The 24,752-nt window shown below is 50.7% G+C and overlaps 1 protein-coding gene across 7 annotated transcripts in view; it reads right to left on the bottom strand.

Annotated features, from left to right (window-relative positions):
- The window catches only part of ITSN1 (intersectin 1), a 262,634-nt gene that overhangs the window by 25,436 nt on the left and 212,446 nt on the right, over positions 1 to 24,752 (bottom strand). For 6 of the 7 annotated variants that reach the window (XM_037832091.1, XM_037832111.1, XM_037832102.1 and 3 more), the window contains 4 exons: positions 9,610 to 9,731; positions 7,887 to 7,993; positions 2,362 to 2,545; positions 412 to 510 (listed from right to left, as the gene is read on the bottom strand). In XM_037832091.1, the coding sequence (XP_037688019.1) occupies positions 412 to 510; positions 2,362 to 2,545; positions 7,887 to 7,993; positions 9,610 to 9,731 (512 nt within the window). Of the gene's footprint in view, positions 1 to 403; positions 511 to 2,361; positions 2,546 to 7,886; positions 7,994 to 9,609; positions 9,732 to 24,752 lie in introns of those variants that run through there. The other variant, XM_037832122.1, reaches the window with a different exon arrangement.

Raw genomic sequence — 24,752 nt, forward strand, 5'->3', positions numbered from 1 at the left:
TTGGCTTTCTTTAAGTTATAGGAAAAAAATGATCATCTAATATCAACATAGAGTATCTGAAGATGGGGGTAGGAATCATATTTCTTTCTAGCTGGCTAGGAAAATCAAGGCAGAGAGGTACCACGCATGGGTTAGGAAAAGAATCCAGAACTGAGGCCTCATTTTCTGACTTATAAGGTAGAGGTCAGCCGGCCCCACTGCAGAAGGCAGAAAGCTCTGCGTTTTCAGCTCTTGGCACAATAAACGTGCTCTCCTGGCTGAGTTAGCAAGTAGATCTCTCCAGCATCCTGCTGGCCTATGATTTTCTCACAACAGCTGCCAGGCGGGATGGTTGGGGAGCTCCTCCAAGACCTGGTCCCCTGCAATCCGAGAAGGCATTCCGCTGCTTGGAAAGGCAAAGCAGGAACTTACATTTTTAATGATCAGTGGGTATCTGGTTACCCGTTGCATCGGCTTCAGTATAAAACTAGAGAGGGGCATCCCTTTACATCGAGGGTCCATTGCCAGCCTCTGAAATAAGAGTTAAAAAAAAAAAAAAATTAGGAAATCTGCAAAATCCAAAGTCAGTGATATCAAAATAAACATCCTTTGGAACTGCACACCCATTGTCTCATTTATTTGGACAACAACTCAGGATGCTGGGCTTATCTCATCCAGATGGAGAACAGGATACGTAAGGATGGGGCTCCTTCACCAGGGCTGCCCCCTGCTCTCCTGACTCAGCACGCCTTCCACGGGACACGCCTTCCACAGGACACGTGCCTTACTTACAGAGATGAGATCCTGGCTTTACAAAAATTACTTCTTCTGGATATGTGCAACATTTTGTGACATTCCCAGGAATAAGAAGAATCACAAGACTACGTGGTCAGAACGAAAATTTCCCCCAAGTCCTGGAGATTTGGAAAGGTTGAGTCTCACTGTTTGGAGCCTGCCTACGCCTCTGGGAGCCCCGGGCAGGGCAGAAAGTTGAGCTTGGTCTACGAACCACAGCGATTATCAGGCACCTTAGCTCCCAGAAGCTCTGGTCAGGGTAAATGTCTTGAGATGGGCAGCTGCCAGGTCCTGGGCCCCAAGCCCTGAGAACGGTCAGGCCTTGGACTTGCTCCAGCCTTGCTCGGCATCTCAGGAACATCTCACAGCTGCCAAAGTTATGCCAAACTCCCAGTGGGGTGAAGCAGGAGAGAAGAATTGGAGAGCAGAGGTGAGGGCAGCAAGCCCCCTGCCCGGGCTGATGTCAGCATCTCCCTGAGGTTCAAATGCATCAATGATGAACTCATCCTGCCCATCCCAGGGGAAGACCCGGCTTTTGCCTGTAGCTCCAGCAGCTGAGGAGCCCGGCAGCCCAGCCTCTGCTCTGCAGTCTCCATCCCACCCCCGGCCTATTTCTTAGCAGTGACCTTTGGATGCCCCTTCATTGCATTTCTCATTTACTGCTGAGAAATGCTGGGGAGAAAAAAAAATTGAAAGCACACATTCATGATGCCATGACTACGAAGGGGCCATACTTTTACCTCCCAGTGATGAGGCAATAAACATGATTACTGGGGAGGTGAGAGTGGCCTGGCCTGACCCCTAAATGCATGAGCTACAAAGATAAGCCTGTTATGCTTCTTATTATTTTGCTGTTTATTCATAAAAATGTACCTGTTTAGTGGAGTTACTGTATTTTATTCTCTTCCCATTTTTTCCCCCTCTGGGCGGGTGGGGCTGTTGGCACAGCCGGGAGTGCCAGCAGGGAGCCAGAGGCGAGACCCAGGCTGCAGGCCCCTGACCTGGGGCTTCCAACAACACTGGGCCCCCTTCCCCAAATGTCCCCTGGTGAGCACATGGCCCCACACACTCCCATTATCTCCCAAGGTAGAGGTCCTAGCATCCCACACTCCCCCTCACGGCCCACCCAGAGCTTGAGCCCATGAAGCAGAACCAAGTGGGTAAGGAACAAGGGGTCTATTGGGACTAGCTGGTCTTTCCCCCTGCAGGTGAAGTGCAGAGACAGGAAAAGAACTGAGGGTGCTGAGATCAAACAAAATAGGAAACCCAAGACCCACCAGGGCCTGCCAATTGGGATGGAAGATGTAAACACACATCCAATCAAACCCCAAGCACCTGGAAACAGATCCTTGAGGATGCTTCAAAGCCTCCAGGAGCAGGGCTGGCCCCTGCTTGCCAAGCCCATCCCATGGGTCACAGCCACCCCTGCCAGCCAGAGCCAGGCCCCTGGGGTCTGACCAAGATCTCAGCCCCCCTTGGTCTTCCCCCACAGAGATGCCTGTGGGCTTCCAGATCAGCCCCTCACACCCCCAGCAGCCCAAAGATCACCACTCTGGGGCAGGTCTCGGCTCAGCCTGGCCTCCTTACTTTGACAAACTCCTTGAAGTCCGGGGCCTCATCCGTCTTCTGCTGGATGAGGGCCGCCCCGTTGAGCTGGCAGCTGCAGAAGCGAATGTAGGGCTGCATGTGGGGCAGCTGGGCCGTCAGGATGTCGCCAATCATCTTCACGGGCATCTTCTCCCCGGACATCTTCTTGCGGACTCTCAGTGCTCTGCACCGGAAACACAAGGAGTGAGCCGCCACCTGCCTTTTGTGCCACAGACAGCACTGGGGCATGGCTCTAGGTTGTACAGAAACAGTGTTTCAGGGGTACAAACCCGGGGCCACTAAAGGGACAGAAGACAAGGGACGAGGAAAGAAACGAGTCTACTGCTACAGAGAAGTATCCCTGGGCCCTTTTATTTTTGGCATTGGTTGCTGGCTCTTAGGAATAAAATCTACTTTTAAACGATCTTTTACTGGGACATATGAAAAAATTGGAATGTAGACTGTCAGCTTTATATCAAGGTTAAATTTCGTGAATTTGATCACTACTCTTTAGGTGGTTAAACAAGTGAATATCTTTGTTCTTAGGAAATTGACACAGAAGGGTTAAGTGTTCAAGAGCATGAAGTAGACAATCTACTCAAAGGGTTAGAAGATAGATAGGGGATAGATAGGTAGATAGAATGATACAGCAAATGTAGCAAAATATTAAAAGTTGGTGGCTCTGAGTATCTGGGGATGTGTTAGAATTCTCTGTCTAGGTTATGAATTATTTTTGCAATTGTTCTGTAAGTCTGAAGTTGTTTTTAAATGAAAATTTTAAAAAGTCAACATAAAACCAATTTTTTTTTTCCCTCTAGAGAAATATGGGATCCTTTTTAAATTAACTCAGACAAGATCTCTGTGTCCATGTTTTACTTTACAGATTATCTGGGGTGAAAGTCCCAGCCTGTTTCTGGGGCCACTACAGCCCACTGGCAATGGCTATTTCCAGGGGCCTTGGAGGCTCATTTTCAACTAGAGATGGTCAATCAATCGCCACCAAAACACAATCCTATTATGTTCACCAAAGCCACGTGTAAATGATCATTTGAGCAATCAGTGCGACTACTTTGTGGCTGTGGCTGACTTGAGGGTGACGGGACTGGGAGGAAGCTTGGGAGTTCTGAAAAGTGAAGCCTATTACTATGATAAGGTGCCAATGAACCCAAACCAGCTACACCCTGGTGGCCTAGAAGAGGTGTTGGTGAGACTGGGAGGAGTTTGCCCGGGCGTCCAGCTGCAGGCCGAGTGCTCGAGGGCCACGATAGCCAGGACCAGGCACCCCACCCTGCCAGGCCCCACTACTCGAGCTCCTAACACCAGCACCCGGAAAGGATGACCGTGCACTAAGCTACTACGAGGGCGGGCCCACGACAGATGAGGCTATGCGTGCGTTCCGCCTGCCCTAGTGATGACGGAAAGCACACAAGGAATATCTGCGAGATGGATGGATGGACAGATGGACGGACGGACGGACAGAAGGACAGACAGAGACATGGATAGGTATTGTATCTGATTTTAACGTAAGGCTGGGTGGATGGCCCTGTGAGGTCCTTTGGTTGCATGAATGGCTGTGCTGGAGAAGCCCTGGAGACATTGGCCCAGCTATGTAATTCCAAGGAAAATCTGTGACGTTAGCATCAAGCTTTAAAAACTTCGGATCACTTGATTTTCTTTCTCCCACATTTTTACCTAAAGAAAAATTCCTTGGACTGGGAAGCCAAGGAGAGGGACTTCTGGGGCAATATGTCAGGTGGTCTGAATGGTCAGCAATGGCCCTCCGAGGGGCCGCCCCTGTGGAGCACTGGCTACCCGGGGTGTCGGGAAGGGTGGCAGCTGGGTACCCTCAGGAAAGTCTCCTGTGAACTATTAAATAAGGATGGGTGGACCGTGTACTGGCCACTGCCTGTTGGGGGGCTGGTGTGGAATATTCCCCAACACACAGGCATTTTCTCAAGGCTGATGTCGCCACCAACTTTGGGGGTACAAGGGACCTCAGGGCAAATGGCCCCCTGGTCACAGTCAAATATAACCACGTTACAAACGTGGATGGGAACAGGAAAGAACTCCATCATTCCGTCAATTTCTCTACAAGTTGCAAAACAATCTTTCGGCGAAGGGATAAAAGTCTTTCCACCTTTTTATGTTTCTTTTTAAATGATGGGAAAAACAAGGAAAAAGGAAATGAAGAAAGATCACACGCAGATATCCTTGCTTGAGGAAGTCAAAACATTTCTTGGGTTCTGGAGGCCACACTTGTGGACTTAACCAAGAGGCAGGCTTCAATCAGACCCCACAAGGGCACCAGCCTCCTGCTCTGTCATGTTGCCCTTGGGGTCTCCTTTTGGAACATTCTATTGCATGGGCAAGACTTATGAGGACTGGGTTTGAAAGGCTTTGAACAGGGGGTGCCCCAGGCCCAGGGGTCACGTGCCCTCTGGTGAGCTGATTTGCAATCTCATACAGAAGCTGGAAAATTGGAAGCGTTGAACTGTGGACAGTAATTTATCAGCTAATACACATTTCAAAGAGCGCTCAGTTTTTGTTGAATGAATGACAGCTTGTAACGCTTAGTCTGCAGACAAAGTGGACAGTGACAATAGGAGCCAACAGGGATAAATGCTTCCTATGTGTCCCACACTTTTTTGCATACATTTCTTATCCCTATGAACTGGTCAGGAAACCGAGGCACACAGAAATAGAGTGTCTTGCCCAAAGTCACCAGGGGCAGGCCTTCAACCCATGCAGTCGTGCTCTAGGGCCCATGGCTTGTAGGACCGTGGGATACAGTGAGGCGTGGCACCCCCAGACCCACCTCCCCCTGCAGCTGCTCTGGGCACCCTCCCTGCCCTCCATCGGAAGCAGCGCTTTGACCTCTTGCCAGCTCTTGCCCCAATTTCTTTCTCTGCTTCTCTTTGTCCCATATCACATCCCCTCCATGCCTTCTCTCCCTGCCTTCCCTTCTCTCCAGTTCTCTCTCTTCTCTTCTCATTCTTCCCACTCCAGTGGAAAATACCTTTTTTCCTTCTTTCTCCCCTTCCTTTGTCACCCATAGTACACTTTTTTAGCTTTTGTTTTCTAATCAAAGTAAAAATGTGTTCTTATTATATTATTATAAATGATATAATTGTAATATATTATATTATTAACGATAATAATAATAAATACCCAACACATGGGTTTGCCCAGCCCCATCTCACTTCTTCATCCCTTCTACTCTCTCTTCTGCCTGCTGCCTGCAGGGTCTGCACCTGGGCTCTTGATAGAAAGAGGTTCTAGAACTTTCTGCCCTAGCCTGCTTATTAAAAGCAGAAGTCTCAGCTCTCAGCTCACCAGCAGAGAGTCGGCCAGTCACTCTAAGGCTCAATCAGAAGAATCGTGAGTGGTTAGTCTCTGTGTCGCAGTTTGTTTGATAAACCCTGTGGTCACTCTAAATACAGAGGGCTGCCGGGCCCTCGGATCTCTGGCAGCTCACTTGGTGGCCTTCTGGGGAGTGCTGCCTTAAATTCTTGCAGCCTGCCAGGAGACCCCAGATCTTCCATCATTGGATTAGTCCTGAGCATTAAGAAATTATGTCCATGCAACAAAGCAAATATAGCAAAATGTTCATTCCAGAATCTACCACAGGCATATGGGTGTTCACTATGCAATTCTTTCAACTTTTCAGTATGTTTGAAATTTTCATACTATAATGTTGAGCAGAAGATAAAGAAATTGGGTTTTTTAGAAGGCTCCTGTTAATTATGAGGATTTTACCCAGAACTAGTTGATTGACAGTGTGCAAATTGTACCCCTGTTCTCCTAGCTCCTTAAAACAACGCTGTGAGGTAGGCAGGGCAGAGACTGTTACTGCACCTGCGTAACCTGCTCAAGGTGCTGGAGCCTGGACACAAACTTGGGACGTATAACTCCTGGTACCATGTTCTTTCCATCTGGGGCAGGACTGGGTGGAAACCCCAGGGAACCCTGGGCATCATCCACAGGGCAGCCAGGGCTCCCGTTCACTCACCGTGCAACTTCCAGCAAGTCACTCGACCTCTCTGAGCTTTGTTTCCCCAGCTGTAAACTAGCTCTGGATTCCCACCCTGGGGCCATGGAGCAAGTCAAAGCAAGCACGAGGAAGGAGAGGGCAGGGTTGGCCCTGGCAGTGCTCAAGAAAGGGACTTCTTCACTGATGGAGAAGGAGGGAGAACTAAAGTGGGAGAACCTCCAAAGGGGTGGGGGTGGAGGACGGGCCCTGTGAACAGCAGACACAGCTCCCCACTCCCCCCACCACTGACAGCCGTCCAAGGAAAGGGGTTTCAACTTGTAGGTCTATTTCCAACAGCCAATTTGTGTTCCTATTTTAAAAGAAAGTCTCAGGAGTGTACTTCAAACTTAGTTTCTGACCTCTCTCCCCTTTGGCAATAGTCTTGAATAAAGGCATCCTAACCTGCTAAAAAAATTAAAAAGTAATAATAATAATAATAATAATAATAATAATAATAATAATAATAATAGTAAAGTGTCTCCAACGCTTTAGGTTTCATACTTGCAGTTCAGGGGCTAATTCACCCCATCCCCCAGGTGACAGGGCAGCCTCTCTCCAAGGAAAACCTCTCCCAGCACTAACTGCCCACCAGACACTCATCTAAAGCCTCCCTCAAAACCACCCTCCAAGGCAGATACCATTCTCACCCCCATTTTACAGCTGAGGACACTGAGGTCCAGGGAAGGTAAGTGACCTGCCCAAAGTCCCACAGCTGGGACCCCACACTTGGGACACTTCTCCAGCATCCAGTTTTTCCCTAAAAGCCCCAGCCCATGCTCCTCTTTTAACACTTTGTATTCTAGAGCCTAGAGAGCTTGGAAAAGCTATTTTTCCTTCATGCCCACCCTTGTGCACCGCCTCTCTCCCATCTCTTCACCCACTTCCAAACACACACCCCAGAGAGTGGAAACTTGAAATCACTTAAAGCTGTCATTCTAAGGGGCCACATCTAGGAAAAGGCGCTGGCCACTTCCTGTCACATGAAAGTAAAGATCAGTTCTGGGGAGGCCCTGCTGTGCTCTCGAGTCCAGGGAGAGTGTGGCTCCTCCTTCCAGAGGGCACTGCGGGCGTTACCCTGGGGTGACCTCAGCTGGCAACCTTGGGCAGTGACAAGTTCCACCGTTTCCATGCAGAGGAGACAGGCCTGTCTGCAGGGGACCTGGGCTCGCCCCTGGGAACACGGGACTCAGGGAGGTGTGGGGGGCCTGACCGGTGCCCCCTGATGGAACCTGCCAGCCCTCGGGAGCTCTGGAGATTCTAGAAGCACAGTGAAGCAGGAACGGGGAGGCCTGGCCATCTAATGAGACATTCAGGGTGTGTTCCACAAAGCATCAGGGCATAAAAGGATGATGGCACTTGTGGGTGGCAATGATCAAAAGAGGCCGAGAGAAGCACAGGCAGCACGCGGTGCGCGGAGGGGACAGGCGGACACAGCAAGCGCTAGTGCGGCAGCGCGGCGCAGGCAGCGCGTGGCCGGGAGTTAGGAGAGGCTTACTTCAGTAGTTTGATATTACACATAATCAGCTCCTTCCAGTTAACAAAAATCATAGCAACCTCTTTTTCTGTCAGCAGCTCAGACTCCATCAGGGGTTTCTGAAAGATCTACAGATGCAGAAAACGAAGCAGTTGAGAAAGCAAATGGTTAGCTTACAACGCGCGCGCACGCACGCGCGCCGACGGGGCATTCAGAGCGACAGAAAGGGCCCGGGGGGCTGCAGCTCGGTGGGGACCCCTCTGCGCCGAAGCCCCTCTTCTGGTTTACAAGGGAGGCCTGCACGGTCACGCAGCAGGGGACGAGGTCCTCCTTGCCCACTGTGAGGAAATGGGCGCAGCAGGAAAGGGGAAGCTTAAAGATGCGCACAGCGAGGATGGGTGGTTCCTCGAGGGGAGAAGCCCGGAGCAGCACCTCCCTCGGAGCCCCCTGGGCGGCTGACACCATAGCTGCACCCTCGGCCTCCTGGGCTGAACCCAGGCCGGAGCTAACACATGCGGCCCCATTGCCAGGGGGTGGGCCCCCCTCCCCTCCCCTCCCCCCACTCCCCCAGTGGCTGGGCAGCTCAGTGAATCATCGATCTCGGTAGAATCCCCTGTGGGTGGGTCTCTGCCTACAAGGAGGTCACTGTCTACCATTGGAGGCCCTTCTGAGGGTTAAGGATGGGGACAGTGATCTTTGATGTACATCTTGGTCTTGCCAAAAGGTTGATCCCTAGGAGCTATTAAGTCGATGTTGAACTGGGCATATACCGGGGCCACCCCATACAGCTGTACCTTTTGTGCTCTGCCCAAAGGGGCCATATCGAAGGGGGTGGCCCAGCCTAGACAACCTAGACCACCTAGTTTATGACAGTCAAGTCATAAGAGAAAGGGGCACCTTTTTCTAATTTGCATCAGCACTTCCCAGGCATTACTGGTGGCCTCATGGGCCAGCAACCCATCCTGTATTCATCCAACAGGGGACAGCCCAGTCCATGTCTTTCCTGGTTGCTAACAATATCTTAAGAAATGGTTTCATGGCTATTTAGGGGGAGGGGGTCCAAGTATTGCAGTATTGTAGGGTGACCCTGAGATCCAACTTGGCACAACCCTGCTTCCCAATATGGAACTTCCCATGCGTATGGACAAAAGGCTTCCTGAAAAGCAAGGGTGCCCAACTCTGCATCTCCCCGTCCTTCGGAGCAGGGTGACCAAGGCCCTTCAATGGCTTCCTGGGAGGGTAGACAAGGTGAGGCATCAGCCAGGTGGGGGGTTCCTGGGGGACCTGGGAGGAAACACCTTCATTCTCAGCGGCAGATTTTTCTCAGGGACACCCCGTAGCACTAGGAATCACTCGGGCTATCAGCCAGATGGCTGTCCTTTTTGGATGCCAACACCAAGGGCCTGGAAGATGACATGACTTGCTCTGGGGCATCAACTTGAGTCCAGACCCACCCCCCAATTCCCAGACCCACTTGTCTTTGTCCACATGACTCCTCAGGGACCCCATGGTGTGAATGATCCCTGCCCCTCTAAGGGTATGACCCAGAGCTGGCCAAGGATGACAATTTACCCATCTTCTCTTGGGGAAGAATCTCCTATGTCCTTTACAGACCAGATGCTCCCCATGCACCAGAAAGTCGCTCAGGCTGGGAATCAGGGCTCGGGGCTCCCTTCCAGAGGCCCCCTCCTTCCTCCCCCTACCCCTGCAAGGGCCCCCATCTGCCCCTGACACCTGCCCGTACCTCAGTGACCAGCTGCAGGTCATTGACATAGTTCTCCTCCGTGACGATGAGTTCGTGGATGTATCCCTGTCGCTTCCTTTCAGTCGGGGTCAACATATCCAGGAGATGTAAGTCTGAACACCCTGGAAAACACAACCATTTGGGACAATTTAGTCCGAGTCCAGGGAAGCCCAAAGAGCTTCATGTTGAAGATCCCTGGGGCCCCTGTGGCCTCACTCTAGTGGGCAGCACACTCCTGTTTTGTAAAGAGCACTAAAATAACGTTAAGAGAGAAAACAATAACAATTGACTGACATTTCCCACACCATGCTAGACACCAGGCTAAGAGCTTTGCAAGGACAACTGCATCCAACATTCATGTAAGTATGACAGTCATCTCCATTTTACAGATGAGGAAACTGAAGCTCAGGGAATGTGACTCACCCAAGATCTCTCAGCTGGGTAATGTTGAAGCTGAGAGTTGAACCCAGAGAGTTTGGCTTCAGAGACTGTGTTCTACCCTAGAGCACTGCTGTGAAGTCCAAGCTGCAAGAAGGCAGAAGGGCACCTTGAGGTTGGTTTTTGTAAAATGAATGCAGCTGTGCTGAAGCTCCCGATGGGCCTGGAACCAGGCAGAAGCACGGAGCATCCAGACTGGCTTGAGCAAACTCTCTTGGATGAGGCCAGTGGCCCTGCCCCTCCCAAATCCTCCAGCTGCAAGTTGCCTAGCACAAGATCACCATCACCAGGGCCACAGGGCCCGGGAACCTCAGCAAGAGGCCTCTCTGGCTGCAGATCTGTGATGGTGCACACGCAGGAGGTGACACTTGCCCTTGACTCTGCTCGTGAGCATACTTTTCAGGGTTATATTTGCTTCAGATTTTCTGCTGGGTTCGCTGGCAGAGGCTGTCCCATGACACAGGCACATGGAATGAAAGTGGGGGGAGAGGCTCAGTTCTCAGGAGCCAGCCACATCTTCCGGGCCAGCTGTCTCCCCACTTCTTGTTTAATCGCAGAAGCCAGATTTGTGAAATAGGTAAAGTGGAAGGAGCCCTGGGTGTAGGTGGGGAGGTTTACTGAGCGCCATCAACTTGCTTTTCTCATCCCTTCTTCTTCTGCAAGGGGGCTCCACTGAGCACAGTGTGAAAACCCCTGCTGCGGACCAGGGGCTCCAAAAGGTGGTCCCCAGACCAGCAGCCTCACCCGGGAGTTTATCAGAAATGCAAATCACCAGCTCCCTGCAAAGTAGACTATCTGGAGCTGGGCCCAGGAATCTGTGATTTAACAGGTTTGCCACGTGATTTTGAGGCACACAAAGTTTGAGAAGCCTGCTGGAAACTACCAGGGTCCCTCCGAGTTTCCAAGTTTCCCAAGGGAGTTATCAGGGGTCATGACTGATCTAGTGTAGATGCTGGAAGCTTCTGTAACTAGAACGATCCCTCTGGGGCAAATGAGATCACAGACTTCTAGGCCAAGGCCTCTCTGCTCTAGAGGTTAACTCTGGGGCTGGGGTGCTTCTAGCCCCCTCCCCTGCCTAACTGTGCTTTCCGGACACCAAAGCTGCTCTTGTCGTTTGTTGGAACAGGACTCCAGCCACAGGCAGGCTGCAGGAAGGGCAGCAGGGATGTGGAGGAAGCATCATTATCTTCACCCCGTCCACACCCACCCATCCAAGGGTTCACGCCGACCGTGGTCAAGCCGTAGGGCCATGGGGCCATGAGGTGATGTTGAGCCTTCGTGCAGCTCAGCAGAAGCCTCTGGAACTTGGCCCAGCTGTTCTTCCTGCTTCGGGGCCCTGATTGTCTTTTATTAATAAACAGCTGCATCAACAATGAATTATCAGGAAGGAAGCAAGTCACAAGCTCTGGCTGTGTGGGCTCAGATGAGGGGACGCTGTGTGATGTCACCCATTTCTTTGGCTTTAATTGAGGAAGCCACCCAGGAAACAGTCTTGAGTTTGGGAGGAAAACGTAACCTGCTCCCGTCCCACCCCTCATTTTAATTTTTTAATTTATTATTTATTTTTTTATTTTTACCAAACTCTCCTGTTAGAGATTCAAAGGGCCCAGGGCTAAGGACATTTCTTGCTAAAGGACCGGATGCAGCCCTTGCGTTGTAGGGACTTGTGTGCCCTTTCACGGAAGCAGAGTCTCCAGGACGCTCCTTTCTGTAGGGATGTTAGAATATCGGGACAGAGCTCTAGGTCTAAAATCACCTCAAGAACACCACACAATGATGTTTGCAGTGACATCCCTTGGAGCATTTCATGAATGCCATGGACTCTTGCTCCAGAAAATGCATGTGTAGAACACACATTTGCACATAGTCTATAGGGCTCACAGACCCTCTCTTAAGCCTGTTCATGGATCCCATTCATTCATTCGACAAATATTTACTGATATCGTCCCAGAAGTCTGGCAGTCACTGTGCTGGGACTGAAGAGCCTGCCTCCAGAGCTTACAGCTGAGAAGCCTGGGATCAGTGGTCCTCAGACAGCAGTACCGCCCCCTCCAGGCTGAGGGCAGTACTGCCCCTCCAGTAGATTCTTGGTTGCCCTAATGATTGGCGATGACAGCTGGAATTTGGAGGGCTGGGCCCCGACTGCTAAATGACCTGCAATATAAAGGACAGAGAACTGCCCATCCCAAACCGATAACATGCCCCTTAAGAAACACTAACATGACAAGAAACTGACAACCAGACGAAGTATCCACTAGGTGGCAAGGATGGTTCAAGTGACTTGAAGAGACACTCAGGATGCCTGAAGATTTTGGAAGCAAGGACCAGTGAGGAATGATGGATGACAGGAAGTGGATGTCAGAAGTTCTTCTCTAAGTCTTCAAGTTGTACCCAGTGCAGCTTTGAAGAAACACAGAACCAGAGCAGAAGGTCCACGGTGGATTTGGGCATTGGTCCAAGAACCCCAGCTGCCCAGGGCCAGCTCAGGCAACCCGGAAGTCTGATCCTCATGGAGGGGTGCGTGAGGGGGCTGCGTGCCCCCTCCCCCCATGGGTGGGTCAACACACCTGGTTGCCCCACATCAGCTGAGGGAGCTGAGCCATCCAGAGGCAGGTGCTGGGTGAGTCTGGGCTGCTAGACCCAATGATTCCATTCCAACAGGGCCAGCACCCAGCCTGCCTGGAGACAGGGGGTGGCCCCAATGGCCTCTCCAGGGTCCAGCACACAATGAAAAGCAAATATTACCATGGGGACATTCCTCTCCACAATATGCACCCATGATGTTGACTTGAAATCATCTTCTTGGCCACTAAACTGACCCGTGCGGATGCTGTTTTAAAAATTCTTGCTATTTTACTAGTGAACACGAAACCAACAGAACCATTATGGACTTGAAATAGGCACTTTGAACTCAAACATATCCTTCCTTTTAATATTTAATATTTAGAAAAACAAGGGAGTTTAAAAACTCCATTATGTTGAGCAGGTTGCATGGAAAAGACATTTCAAATAGAGTTTTCTTTCAGGGTGGAGGGAACTTGGTCTTCCTCTCCTTTGGGTACCAGGATAAACATGGTTTGCTGGCTCCCTTTCCCTGTGAACAATGAGAGGATAAAGTCCTGCGAATAATTTTCCATGGACATCTCGGTGTGATGAAGGGCTTCTTATATTGAACGAAAACCCACTTACAGCTGAAACAATATTGCAAGTGACTCCAGGCAGTTAAAAATGATCCCTTATTACAGCCCATGTAAAATTCCTAATCTATGTACCATTTCTTATAATTGTGTATAGGAAGACACATTTACAAGACGGAGAGAGCCGCACTGCTCCTTTGGAAGGATCTAAGAGTGGGGCGCTGGAGACAAGTATGGGAAAATCTTACCCAAAGGAAGTCATCTTGTCCCCCTCAACTGTCAATCATATGAACAGCATAATTTAAATAAATTGCTTTATTACAAAAGTAATGCATTATACATGAATTCATGCTTATTGTAAACATCTCAAAGGCTTCAGAAGCATTTAGGGCAAACAGTGAATGTCACCCCTCTCCAGACTCCCAACCATTCTACTTCCTTTCCCAAGGAGGAGCACAATTCTGAAAACCAAACTAATCCCCACAGCAAGCTGGCCACTGAGCAAAGCAAATAAACAGGCCTTGTTCCTGTTATAAAAGGGCCAAAATATACAATAAATTGGTCAATAAATATTTATTAAGTTCCCATGAAGTCCAAGAGACACAGAATAAGCAAGAGACTGTCCTTGTCCTCAAGGAAACTCACAACCTTGGGGGAGACTCAACCTGAAAACTAAAAATATCAGGTTCTGAATAATGGGTCAAACGAGCTGTGCCAATGGTGGAGAATGCAAGAACTCAGAAAAGCAGGTTCTTTTCCTTCTGGGGGGAGAAGGGAGAGGGGAGGTCCCTCTGGCGCTGGGCTTCAATATGGTGGTCATTGTCAGGGATGGGGGGGACAGTGTGAGTCAGCATTGGCCCCGGGTGCAAAATTAATGTAGCGCTCCTAGGATATGATGGGAAGTAGGTAGGGGAGAGATTATGGAGGTCCTGAAGCCACAATCAAGAGTTTGGAGAGAAAATGTGGATGGACCAAGGATGAGCGCTCATCCAGCAATATGGAAGCTCAGGTGATGGTTTTTGTCCTTATGGAAAAGAATATACCAACATCTCAGGGACAGTTAGCCCAAACCCTCTGGCTTTGGCTTTGGCCCTGGGTCAGCAGGATACATGTTCACGGGGCCCTCGGAGCTCCAGTTTACACTGCAGGCTTCTCCAGCGTTGGCCTGGATGTAATGGGGGGCATCAGGGTCCTAGTCTTCTCTTCCAGGGGTGCTCAGTCCCCCAGGGCTGCACTGGACTCCCCTGGAAAATCGATCGAATTGCACTCCCCTCAACACCCTGGGCAGTCTGGTACGTGTGGGTGGCCGTTCAGGAAGGAAAAGTAGGTGAAGCCCACGATGGATGCAATGTAAAGAAAGTCCTTTGGTCAAAAGAACTACGTCCCTCCACTCTGAAGCTGATGCTGTTTAAGCAACTAAGGTTTGCTTTCCCACTATGAACCAGGCTCTGTGCCCGGTGTCGGGGTTCAGCAGTGAATGAGCCGGGCTTGGCCCTTGTCCTTCCGGAGCCTGTGGTCTATCAGAGGCCTTGGCCTTCCATCCTGACTTTGGTCCTGGCCAAACTGCAGACCCCTCCTAGAGGGTATCACCTCAAGTTATCAGCCCTTGAGACTTCAGGAGTTGCAAATCCTTAAGACTCAATTTGTATGGGGGTAGAGAGAAGCCAGGTGGGCACAGAGGCCTGCAGTGAGAGGGAAATATCACCCAGTGGCCTCAAAGACACCTATCTGAGTCCAGCTGGGCCCACTCCGGCCTTGTCCTGGGGACCTACCACACCCAGTGTAGACAGGTCTCCCCCTCTGGGGCTTTCACTCTGCTCCATTCAGTTGTAATTCAGAAGCTTTTAAGTGCCCATGTGACTTCCAGATAAGCTTAATTCTCTCCCAAGAAGGAGAAGCCAGCCTGCGTGTATTGCCGGGCTGTTTAATGACTGCTGAGAAGTGAAGAAAATCAAATTACTCTCAGGCATGCAATAATCTCTTGGTTTTCCACAGCTAAAAACGTTAGGACATTTTTTAAAAGGCACTATTTGCCACCTGTACCTGACGCTGGGATACCAGGCTTATGCTAGGTGCCTTTACGGTAAGCGTCATTCAGCTCGTTCCTGGCCCCATCTGATGTCACCACCCTTGTTTTTCTTTCTTCTTGAGATTCTGCTTTCCACATGTGCTCTTCAGTATTTTAGGCATCCTTAATAGCTGTCGTAAATAAATCGTCTGGGTACACAAAGCAGATGGAGGTGTTAGAATGGAAGTACAAATGTGTTTTTATTGGAACATGATGAAGGAGAAGGTAGTTTTGACTGGAGGGATTTCGTAGAGGAGAAGGAATTTGAGTTGGACTTCACCGAGGCAACGTCAGGGGTGGGGAGAGCAGTGAGGGATTTAAGCAGAAGGAGCAGCTGGAGCAAATGGGAGTAGAGTGGGGTCCTGGAGCACTGGAAGCAGGTGTGGCAGACTCGGAAACTGAGGCACAGAGGTTAAGCAACTTGCCAAAGCTTCAGTTAATCAACAGCAGGGGGGTCTGACCCCAGGGGCCCTGCTCTTAACCACAAGACTCCTGCCTGGCTGGAAGGGTAAGGAGGTACAAACAAGGTGGTGGTGAACACTCGAGGACACATCTGTATTTTGTCCTGGGTTGGAGAGCCAGGGATGGTTTTGACTGCATGTCAGGAAGATCTCTGTGGCAGCTGCATGTCGGGTGGTCCAGAGCTGTGGCCCTCAAGTTTGGTTGTGCGTCAGAGTCACCTATGGAGTTGTGTAAGTCCCAATGGACCCCAGACCAGTGACATCCGACTGTTTGGGCTGGGACCAAGTGTCCACAGTTTGTAGTGCTTCCAGGTGGTTCTAATGTGAAGCCAAGAGTGAGGTCCATGAGATCAGAGTGGAGCCTTCCTGGAAACCAAGACACCTTGGTGAGGCTCATGGCGGTAGAAGAGAAATTTTGAAACCAGATCTGTCCAGACACATAGCCTGAGAGTTGTTACCACTGCTGAGCTGGGTTCAGCCCACAGCAGATCACTCAAGCAACTTGTCCAAGGGGCTGGAAGTCATCCCCTTCAAGAGCCCATTGCATGGCCCAGAGCTCGGAGAACATTGGAAGCTGTGTTCCAGAAGGCGCCTCCATAGCACATGTGAGGCCAAACTGCCCCCACCTGACCCCAAACTCCAGGGTGAAAGGTCACTCTGCTTAATTCCCTCTCCGTGGAGTCAAGAGATGTATGGTGACTTCCTCTAGCAGGAATAAAAACTTTGGTAGTGATATCGTGGGAAATAGAGAACTGCAAGGAAATCGACAGCTTTTTCAAAGGCAGGCCTGAGAGTGGTCTATACCCACTTCTCGCCTGGTAGCTTCCTTCAAGACCAGGCTGAGAGGACACCAGGTCCTTGTGCTTGAAGCCCAAGGCTGTTGGGGGCGAGTGGGGCCAAGGGGCCGAGGCAGCTTGGTCCTCTCTGAAATGACCCTTGGCAGGCCAGCCCTAGGGCAGCCCCAGCCCACTGGAAGCTATGTGGCGAGGCCAGCTCCAGGTGGCCCAGAGGAGCTGGTTTACTTCTCAACCCAGATAGATTTTCTATATCGGGGTCTAAGAGTAGCCTGGTCCTCTGGGGTCTCTCCTAACTTGACAAATGACCTCACTGGAACCCAAGAGACTAACCAAGCCTGGGACATTTCCCACTTATCATCAGCCACTGCTTAAATCCACCTAGGTTTCTGCTTCCACCGACCTTATATTCTAGTGGGGGAGACAGAACACCAATTAAAGACACAAACCTATAGTAATCAGGGTGGTGGTAAGAATCATGAATAACAATTCTTATGCTAATAAGTTCATTTCCTGTTTCGGGAGCTTCTCATGGGAACTAACTTTTTCAAACAGCGGTGCCTTCCCAGGCTCAGGTTTTGTATTGGGTTCCAGGCCACATGCAGCAGGAGACTGGACACTGGGACGTGTCCTTTCCTCACAGCCCAGTTGGGGAGAGCAATATCAGATGGTCGGCCACAAACACTTCCTGAGCAGCCTCCACGAGCAGGGCACCGTGGGGGAGAGGCAAGTGTGCGACGGAGACCCTGCCCGCCACTGTACCATTCTGATGGGAGACGAGGCAGCACCACGCTTTCAGTAAAGGCTACGAGGTGCGGCTCATCGCTATTCATTAGTGCTGTTACTGGCAGGTCATAATGGGCCTTGCCCGAGGAGCTCACAGTCTCAAACAGAAGTAAGCGTATCCAGGTATCTATGCTTCGTTCTCTCTAACCACCCATCTTCACAAAGGAGATTAATGGACTAGGAGTTCAGAAAAGAGCTGAATCATTGTGGCAACTCAGTGGAGCTGGGGAAGGCAGCAGAGGGAAGGGTGAAGACGGGCAGGAGGGGAGAGGATATTTCTGGCTGGGACACACCGGTGGCTTAACCTTGATTGACACGAGAATACTGGGGAGGTGCTGAAGAGGCTGCATGACCAGAGGGAAGGTTCTGGGTTGGGCAAGACTGGACAGGCAGGGTAGGGCTGGACGACGGACTCAAGCCTGTGTGCCACCTCCGGACTGCACTTGCAGCACCCAGTGCCCTGGGAGGTGGACAAATGACGACACCCGTTTTATGGATGAGGTGCTAGGAGGTTGAGATACGCAACCAGGAAAGCTAGGGAAGTTTCCAAGCCCATGCTCTCTGCACGCCCCTCTCTGCCTGACTCCACAGGTCGGGGTTTGGAACTGGGGTCTCCCATGAAGGAAGGAGACCTTTCTAGGTCACGGGTGATGGTTTTCAAGGGGGGGCCAGTTGGAAAGCTGTGGGGGCAATGGAAGCTGGGACTTTTGTGAAGGGTCATTCAGGATGAACAGCAAGGCCAGGTCCCGGAGACCAGCTCTGTCACCAGCCCAGCCCAGGATGTCACCTCCCCAAGTCAGGGAGGACCCCTTTACCTGCAATGTTTTTTGATGCCTGAAACAAGGAGGGTTTTAGATGACAGCAGCCACTTACTCGATGGTCCTGTCAGCAACTCATGAAGGAAGGCTTTGGCTAGGGAAGCCCTTCCCCAGGAAGTGGCCACTGGCTGTGATAAAAAATTGAGCCCAAATAGGGATCACCGAGGAGAGGGGAGGAGAGGGAACTTCCAGGTGGGCTGGAGAAGAAGGGAGATGACAAGGTGGGGCCTCGTAGACCCAGTAGAATATTGGGTTCTTTATCCTACAAGGACTAGGAACCCCTTGGTGATTTTAAGCAGAGGTAGGGGCTTAATCAGATTTTTGTGTTCTTAAAATATCTCTGTGCCACGAGTGTGGAGATCAGGAAGAAGGAGGCAGAGGTGCGGAGACCACTTAGAAGCCCACTGCCGTCCTTCTGGGAGGGGCCCAAGGAGCTCACTCACCCCAGGGCCTTTGCACTTGTTAGTCACTCAGCTCAGAGTGCTTCTCCCCTTCATCTTTGCACATGGACTCTTTCTCTGCATTAGGTCCCTGTGGCCCCCTCTTCAGACAGGCCTTCCCAGGCCAGCCCATCTGCGGCAGCCCCAGCCCTCGGTAAGCTGGGGAAGTGTCCCATGCCATCCGTCATGAGCTGTGATGATCTTGCTTGTTTGCTGATTGTCTCCTCCCACTCCTACAAGCTGCCTGGGACCAGGCGTCTTGTCTCTCTGTGTTCCACTGAGCACAGCCTATCGCAAGGATGGTTTCAGATCCCCAGGGCACTGCTCTTAGGGAATACCAGGACAGGGGCTGCGGCCAGGCTAGGCACCTCCTGGCCTCACAGGCACTGTCCAGAGCCTTTGACACAGCAGGGGAGAGATAGGGAGGGAGAGGGAGAGAGGGAGGAAGGAGAGAGAGAGGAAGAGAGAGGGAGAGCAAGAGAGAAAGGGGGAGAGAGAGAGAGGGAGAGAAAGAGAGGAGGGAGGGAGGGAGAGACAGAGAGAGAGAGAGACAGAGAGAGGGAGGGAGAGCAAGAGGTGACTGGCAGGTGTACTTCAGCCCCTTGAGGCTGGGGAAAGGGTTCCTGCTGGACACTGAGTCCATGGAGAGCTGTGAATGCCTTAGTCACTCACGGCTGCTATGACAAATACTACACACCAGTTGGCTTAACGATGGAATTTATTGTTTGTCACATGCTTTGGAGGTTAGAAGTCCCAAGTCCAGGTCTCGACCAGCCGTGCTCTTCCCCGACGTCAGCAGCGTCCCGGCGCTGGCTTGCTGCGATCTCTGGGTGGCATCTCTGTCCCCAACACCTGGAGACGGCCGCCCCCTCTGGCTTCTGTGTTTCCTCTGCCTTCCGAGGGCTCCACTCCCAGGGATTAGGGCCTGCCCTGGTTCAATGCAGCCTCCTCTAAAGAGGATCTGTAAGGTCCTATTCACAAGCAAATAAAAACATCTTCAAAGGTCCTATTTATAAGTGGGCTCATGCCTTTATGGGGGCCACAATTCGATCCCCAACCCTGAGGATTCTGTCCATCTGGAGGCTCCCTTCCCACAGGCTCCAAGGTAACGCCTGGAGAGGAGCGGCCCATCCTGGCCTTGCCCCCTCCGCTGGGGCAGACTGCAGGGCTTGAGCTCGGCTGGGGATCCGGCAGACACCGCAGAGGCATCCAAGGCCCGGGGCTTGGGGCCTGAGAGGGGGCTCCGAGTGCGTGCGGGGGTCAGGGAAGAACTCATCTCCCAGGGTCTTGAAGAGTGCTCGGGGTGCTGCTCTGGAGACGGCGCTTTGAGGGGGCAGCGCCTGGCGGCACATGGCCCTTATCCAAGCTGCGGGACTGCTTCACAAAACCAGCTGCTGCTGTGTTTGGGCCCAGAACATTCTATTCTTTGCTGGCCAGAGAGCACAAGGCCACAGAAGGCAGTGATGAGAAATAAAGGGGCCCATGGCTCAACGCGTTTGTGACAGGTTTATTGTGGAGCGCAGCAAGGGCATGACATTTCAAAGCTGCACACATTCCATTTTCTCCACTGGCCTCCCCACCGTGAGCCAAGTGAAACATGGGGCAGCTTCAGTGAATCCACCCAGAATCCGCCGATTAGAATGGGGTCTCGAGCCCAGGGTGCGTTGCTGAGCGTTTAGGGGGCCCGGGTGAGATGTTTTTAAAAGCTGCTCACTTGGACACAGGTGGCCTCCTGCCCTTGGCCAAGAGGGGACCATGATTTGTGCACAAATTAGCAGGGCAAATCTTGAAATGAGATGTCTGGGAGTTTTAAGGGAAGCTGTCAAATCTGAGCTCCCTAATCTGTAAAAGCACGTTTTCTGATAGGTCTTCAAATGCACACAGCCCACCTGCCGTCTTGGTTTAATGCCAGACAGCAGGAAGCCACATGGGATTCAGTGATGCCCAATGGCCAGGCACAAATACTTTCTCTCTAATAACGATGTCAACAGCAACAGAGCTATCGGGTGATTACTGTGTGTTATGCATTATTTTAATCTGTTTACATATGAAGAAACGGAAACACAAAGGGTTGAAGTAACTTGTGAAAGATCACACAGTTGGTAAGAGGTAGAGCTGGGATTTGAACCCAGGCTCTCAACCCCCATCCTGTCTTGCTCCTTAGCCCCTAGAAGGGCCCAGGATACAGTTATGTAGATTCATTGCCCCACCCCCCCCTCCCCAAATCATCATCTTCCTACATGCAGCTGGCCTATAGGAAAACAAAATGTTCACAAATTTTAAGAGGAATGGGGTGGGATATTCCACCAAAACTGTAGGTGAGTTGGATGTTATTATATATGGATGCCATGTTTTTCTGAGGGAGGCCAGGAATGAGAAATGAGAAATTACAGCCACACATGTTCTTAGGTGGGCACAGAGTAAGGGCCTCCCCAGGAAGCCTGCGTTTTTGGAAAATCTGTCCAAAGTCAGAGTGAGAAAGAATCAAGGCTGGGGAGGCCAGCTGGGTGTGGAGCTCGTGCCCTGCAAACGTGCAACCCTGTGTGGGGATCCCCACCCACGGCTCCAAACTCCCACAGCACTCCCAGAGGTGGGTGCCCCACCCGGGAGAAGTGGTGCCCCCTTCCTTTCCCCCTTTCCAAGGACACAGGCGATTTTCAGAGGCGGGCAGCTCCGAGGCTCTGGGGTAGATGGGGTCGTTCTCAAATGGTACAACTGGCAAGAGGCACAGGCAGTGGATGGGAAGAGCTGGCCTTGGGAAAGTCACCGTGGCTCCCTGGTGCTCAGTGTCCTCAGCTATGAAGTGCAGAGCTTGTGTCCAGTGCATTCTAAGATCTCGGCTTCATTTAATAATCTGTGGGGAGCATCTCTGCACCCTGCCCCTTGGCCTTTCCCACCCTCCTGGGCTGGCATGTGCATGATTCTGTGGTGATGGGCTGCGAGGGGGGAAGGGACAGGGCAAAAGGGTTAAGGGGAAATGAGGGGGATTGAGTTGTTTAATGTTTCACTTCATGAAAACAGCAGGTTAAAAGTGATTTCCCCTCGACTGGATTAGTTAAGAGAAACTACTAAAAAGGTCATAAAAATATGATGAGCTGGGTTAAAAGAAGGAATATGTCCTCTTTCGAGGCTTGCAACATCGTTCTGAAACAACGTGCCAAGCAGATGTGGAAAGAGCAGCTGCCAGCCGTTGCCAGAATCTTCTATCGAGTGGCATTCACCCACTCTGGCCGTAGTCTGCCCTCGTCGTTCAGTGAGGTAACACCCACTGTCCCCAAGCTACAGACACAGGCATTTAAGTCACCTGCAGAAACCTCTTCCTCTTTCACACACATGTGCATGCACACACAGACACAAACACCGAACTGCTGATACCATAAACGTCTAAGAGGTTGTGTGCATAACAGAAAGTTGTATTGACACAATTTTATAGCTGATTCTCATTTTTTTTTTTTACAAGCAAATCTCAAATTTTTGAGGATAGAGTCATATCATTTAAACTGCCAAGGGAGTTTTCAGTTGAAAGGATAGAACCTTTCTGAGAGGCAATGGAACCTTTGAAATAGAAAAGGAATGTTCTGGAAATCTGGTTTTTCCTAAGTGCGGTGTTTTTAAAGAAAGGCTGAAGTGAAATAGTCACATGAGGCTGTTGTAACCTCTGAGCTTATTCTATTTCTCCACCCAATAGATCCAAAATATCAGACATTTTGGACAAGGGGCTGTCTTTCTGTGCCATTTTGGACTGCTGGCATTCAATCTAGTTTCCATAAAAATTCTCTTGGGTATTTTTGGAACCAAAAAGAATGAATAAGGTTAATTTACAATTTTGCTAGTAGAAAAAAAATAATACTCTCTTTCTCAGAAACAATTTTCAATTTGCTGGGAAGCAGGACTGACGGTGCTTTGTCATGCCTACTCCCTGTTATCTGGGTGGGCGCTTCGCCCACCTCGTGCTGGAGGAGGGTCCTTGGCCTGCTTGGAGCAGCAGGAGGCTCCAGGAGGGGCCCCCCAAAGCTGCTTTGGGGCAGCTCAAATCTAAAGGAAAAGGAAACTGGAGAGACATCTCCATTTCCTCTCCGAGGTTGATGGGATACTTGCCAAGAACTGGAACCCCAGTGTTTTCTTCAGGTTCATTAATTCATTCGATCCCCTCATCCAACAGGCAGATTTGAGCAGTGAACCTACTACGCACCAGGAGATGACATTAGGTATTAGGTTGAACCACATGAAATTGCTATTTTTCCGGCAATTTCACAAGGTTAAACCTACCTTTAAGAGGGGTTTCCCTAAGCTAGTTGGACCGGTTTTTCTTCTGATGGTATCAAAAAAGAGGGCGTAGATAACCCAGTCGCATTTGCCATGGGTGCCCGCCTCTGCCAGGCATCCAACAGTCTCTCGAGCTGGGTTCTCTTCCAGAAACAGGCAGACTCCAGTTTCCACTGTACATGTAATAGTCTCATAGCCTGTAACTTTACAAAGGAATGAATCCTTTGGATCAGCTTCTGGTGGACACCCTTCTGCGCAGAGGCAGTCTGGGGCATGGGTGCTTGGGGGGCACCCGGCAAACGCCACCTTCCCTCCAGCTCGCCAGGTTCTGCTCTGCAGGGTGGAGGCAGCCCACCTTAGGAAGGCAGTTCAGAGCTGCAAAACAAAGGCCATTTTGTTCGTATTCTCGTCCACACACCTCTGGAACAAAACCGTATCCAAAGTTCAGTTGCAAATATATTTGCACAGACAAACCAACATCAGTATAAAATTAAATGATTTAATGACCAGTTGTTTTAGTTTAACAAAGAGCTAAACAAACAAACAAACAAACAAAAAACCGAAAAAACACAAAAAATAAAACCCAGACACCTTTAAATTCTGGGGCCAAAGGAAAGACTTAGTATCACCTCACCAATTTAACTAGAAGTAAAATGCTTTCTCTGGCTTTTAATTTAACTTTGGGTTAACCAGATTCTCTGAGAATATGACTAAAGTAGTTTAATGTAGATAATGTGGGGAATAAGCAAGAATAATTAGATCACATTTCAAACATAAATCCAAGGTTCTGGGACACATTTTATGCTGCTGCTTTGTGGTCTGAGCTTATTAAATAACCGCATTTACTCAGCGGTGGTTCCCCGAGCAGCCCCAGCTGCCACTGCCAAGGCCACCCCAACACCAAGCAAGGGGCCCGAGACGGGGAGCACTGCTCCCCAGCCTCCACATGTGTGCTGTGTGAGGCCAGATAATTGTGTGTGTGTTGGGGGTGGGGTGGGGGCCCTAGAATTGCGACCATTCATTTTGAATGGTCTGGAGACAAAAATGTCTCCAGATACTGCTAAATGTCCCTGGGGAGCAGGGGTTCATCCCTGTTGAGAACCACTGGGTGAGATGGAACTCCACAATCAAACACCAAGGGTGTGGCTTTGAGGGGTAGAGCAGTTTCCAGGAACAGTTTGTATCTGCCTCACAACCCCAGAAGAGGGTCTGGAGGAGTGACCTCTAGAGAGGGATAACATAAAGAGTGTGACATAGAGTACTGTATAGAACCTTACCCACCTTGACAATCGTATCCCTTCCAGCCAAACTCAAGGCTGGACAAGAAACTCTGACCCCAAGGGGCAAGGGGCCCTTGGGAAGAGGCCCACGGCGGATGGGTGGGGAAAGGCTAGGGGGAGCTCCTGTCTGCTCACCTCCAGGCCTTGGCATATCCTAGAATATTCCCTTCTCTTCCCCGCTTCCTCTGGCTCTCATGTACCCTTCAGGTCTTGGTGTAAACAGCAGTTCCTCTTGGGAGCGTTCTCTGACTGCAGCCCCCCTTCCCTGACTGTTCTGTGTCCGTGCTCAGTGTGCCTCACGGCATCCCTCTCCCCTCAACCCCACTCTTGCGTAGAACATGCCACTCGATCCCATACTTCGTATGGACTGCAGTAGTTAGGTTTCCTGCTGGGTTCTCCTGCCAGAATATGAACCCCATGATGACAGGGACCCTGTTTCTATGGAGTATCTCACGCTCCCCAGCACCCAGTAGGGTACCCAACCCAGAGTAGGTGTCTCCCAAAAAATACTTCCTGAATTGACAAACAAAATCACTTTCCAGCTGAATGGCAGGGGAGGACCGATGGGTGAATTAAAGAGGGTGGAATCAAGCACGTGGTCACCATAGCAACAGTTTCATCAATGTGTCCACTCATTTATTTCTGTAGAGGCAGA

The sequence above is a fragment of the Choloepus didactylus genome, chromosome 1 (genome assembly GCF_015220235.1).
Source record: "Choloepus didactylus isolate mChoDid1 chromosome 1, mChoDid1.pri, whole genome shotgun sequence".
In the NCBI taxonomy this organism is placed as follows: Eukaryota; Metazoa; Chordata; class Mammalia; order Pilosa; family Megalonychidae; genus Choloepus; species Choloepus didactylus.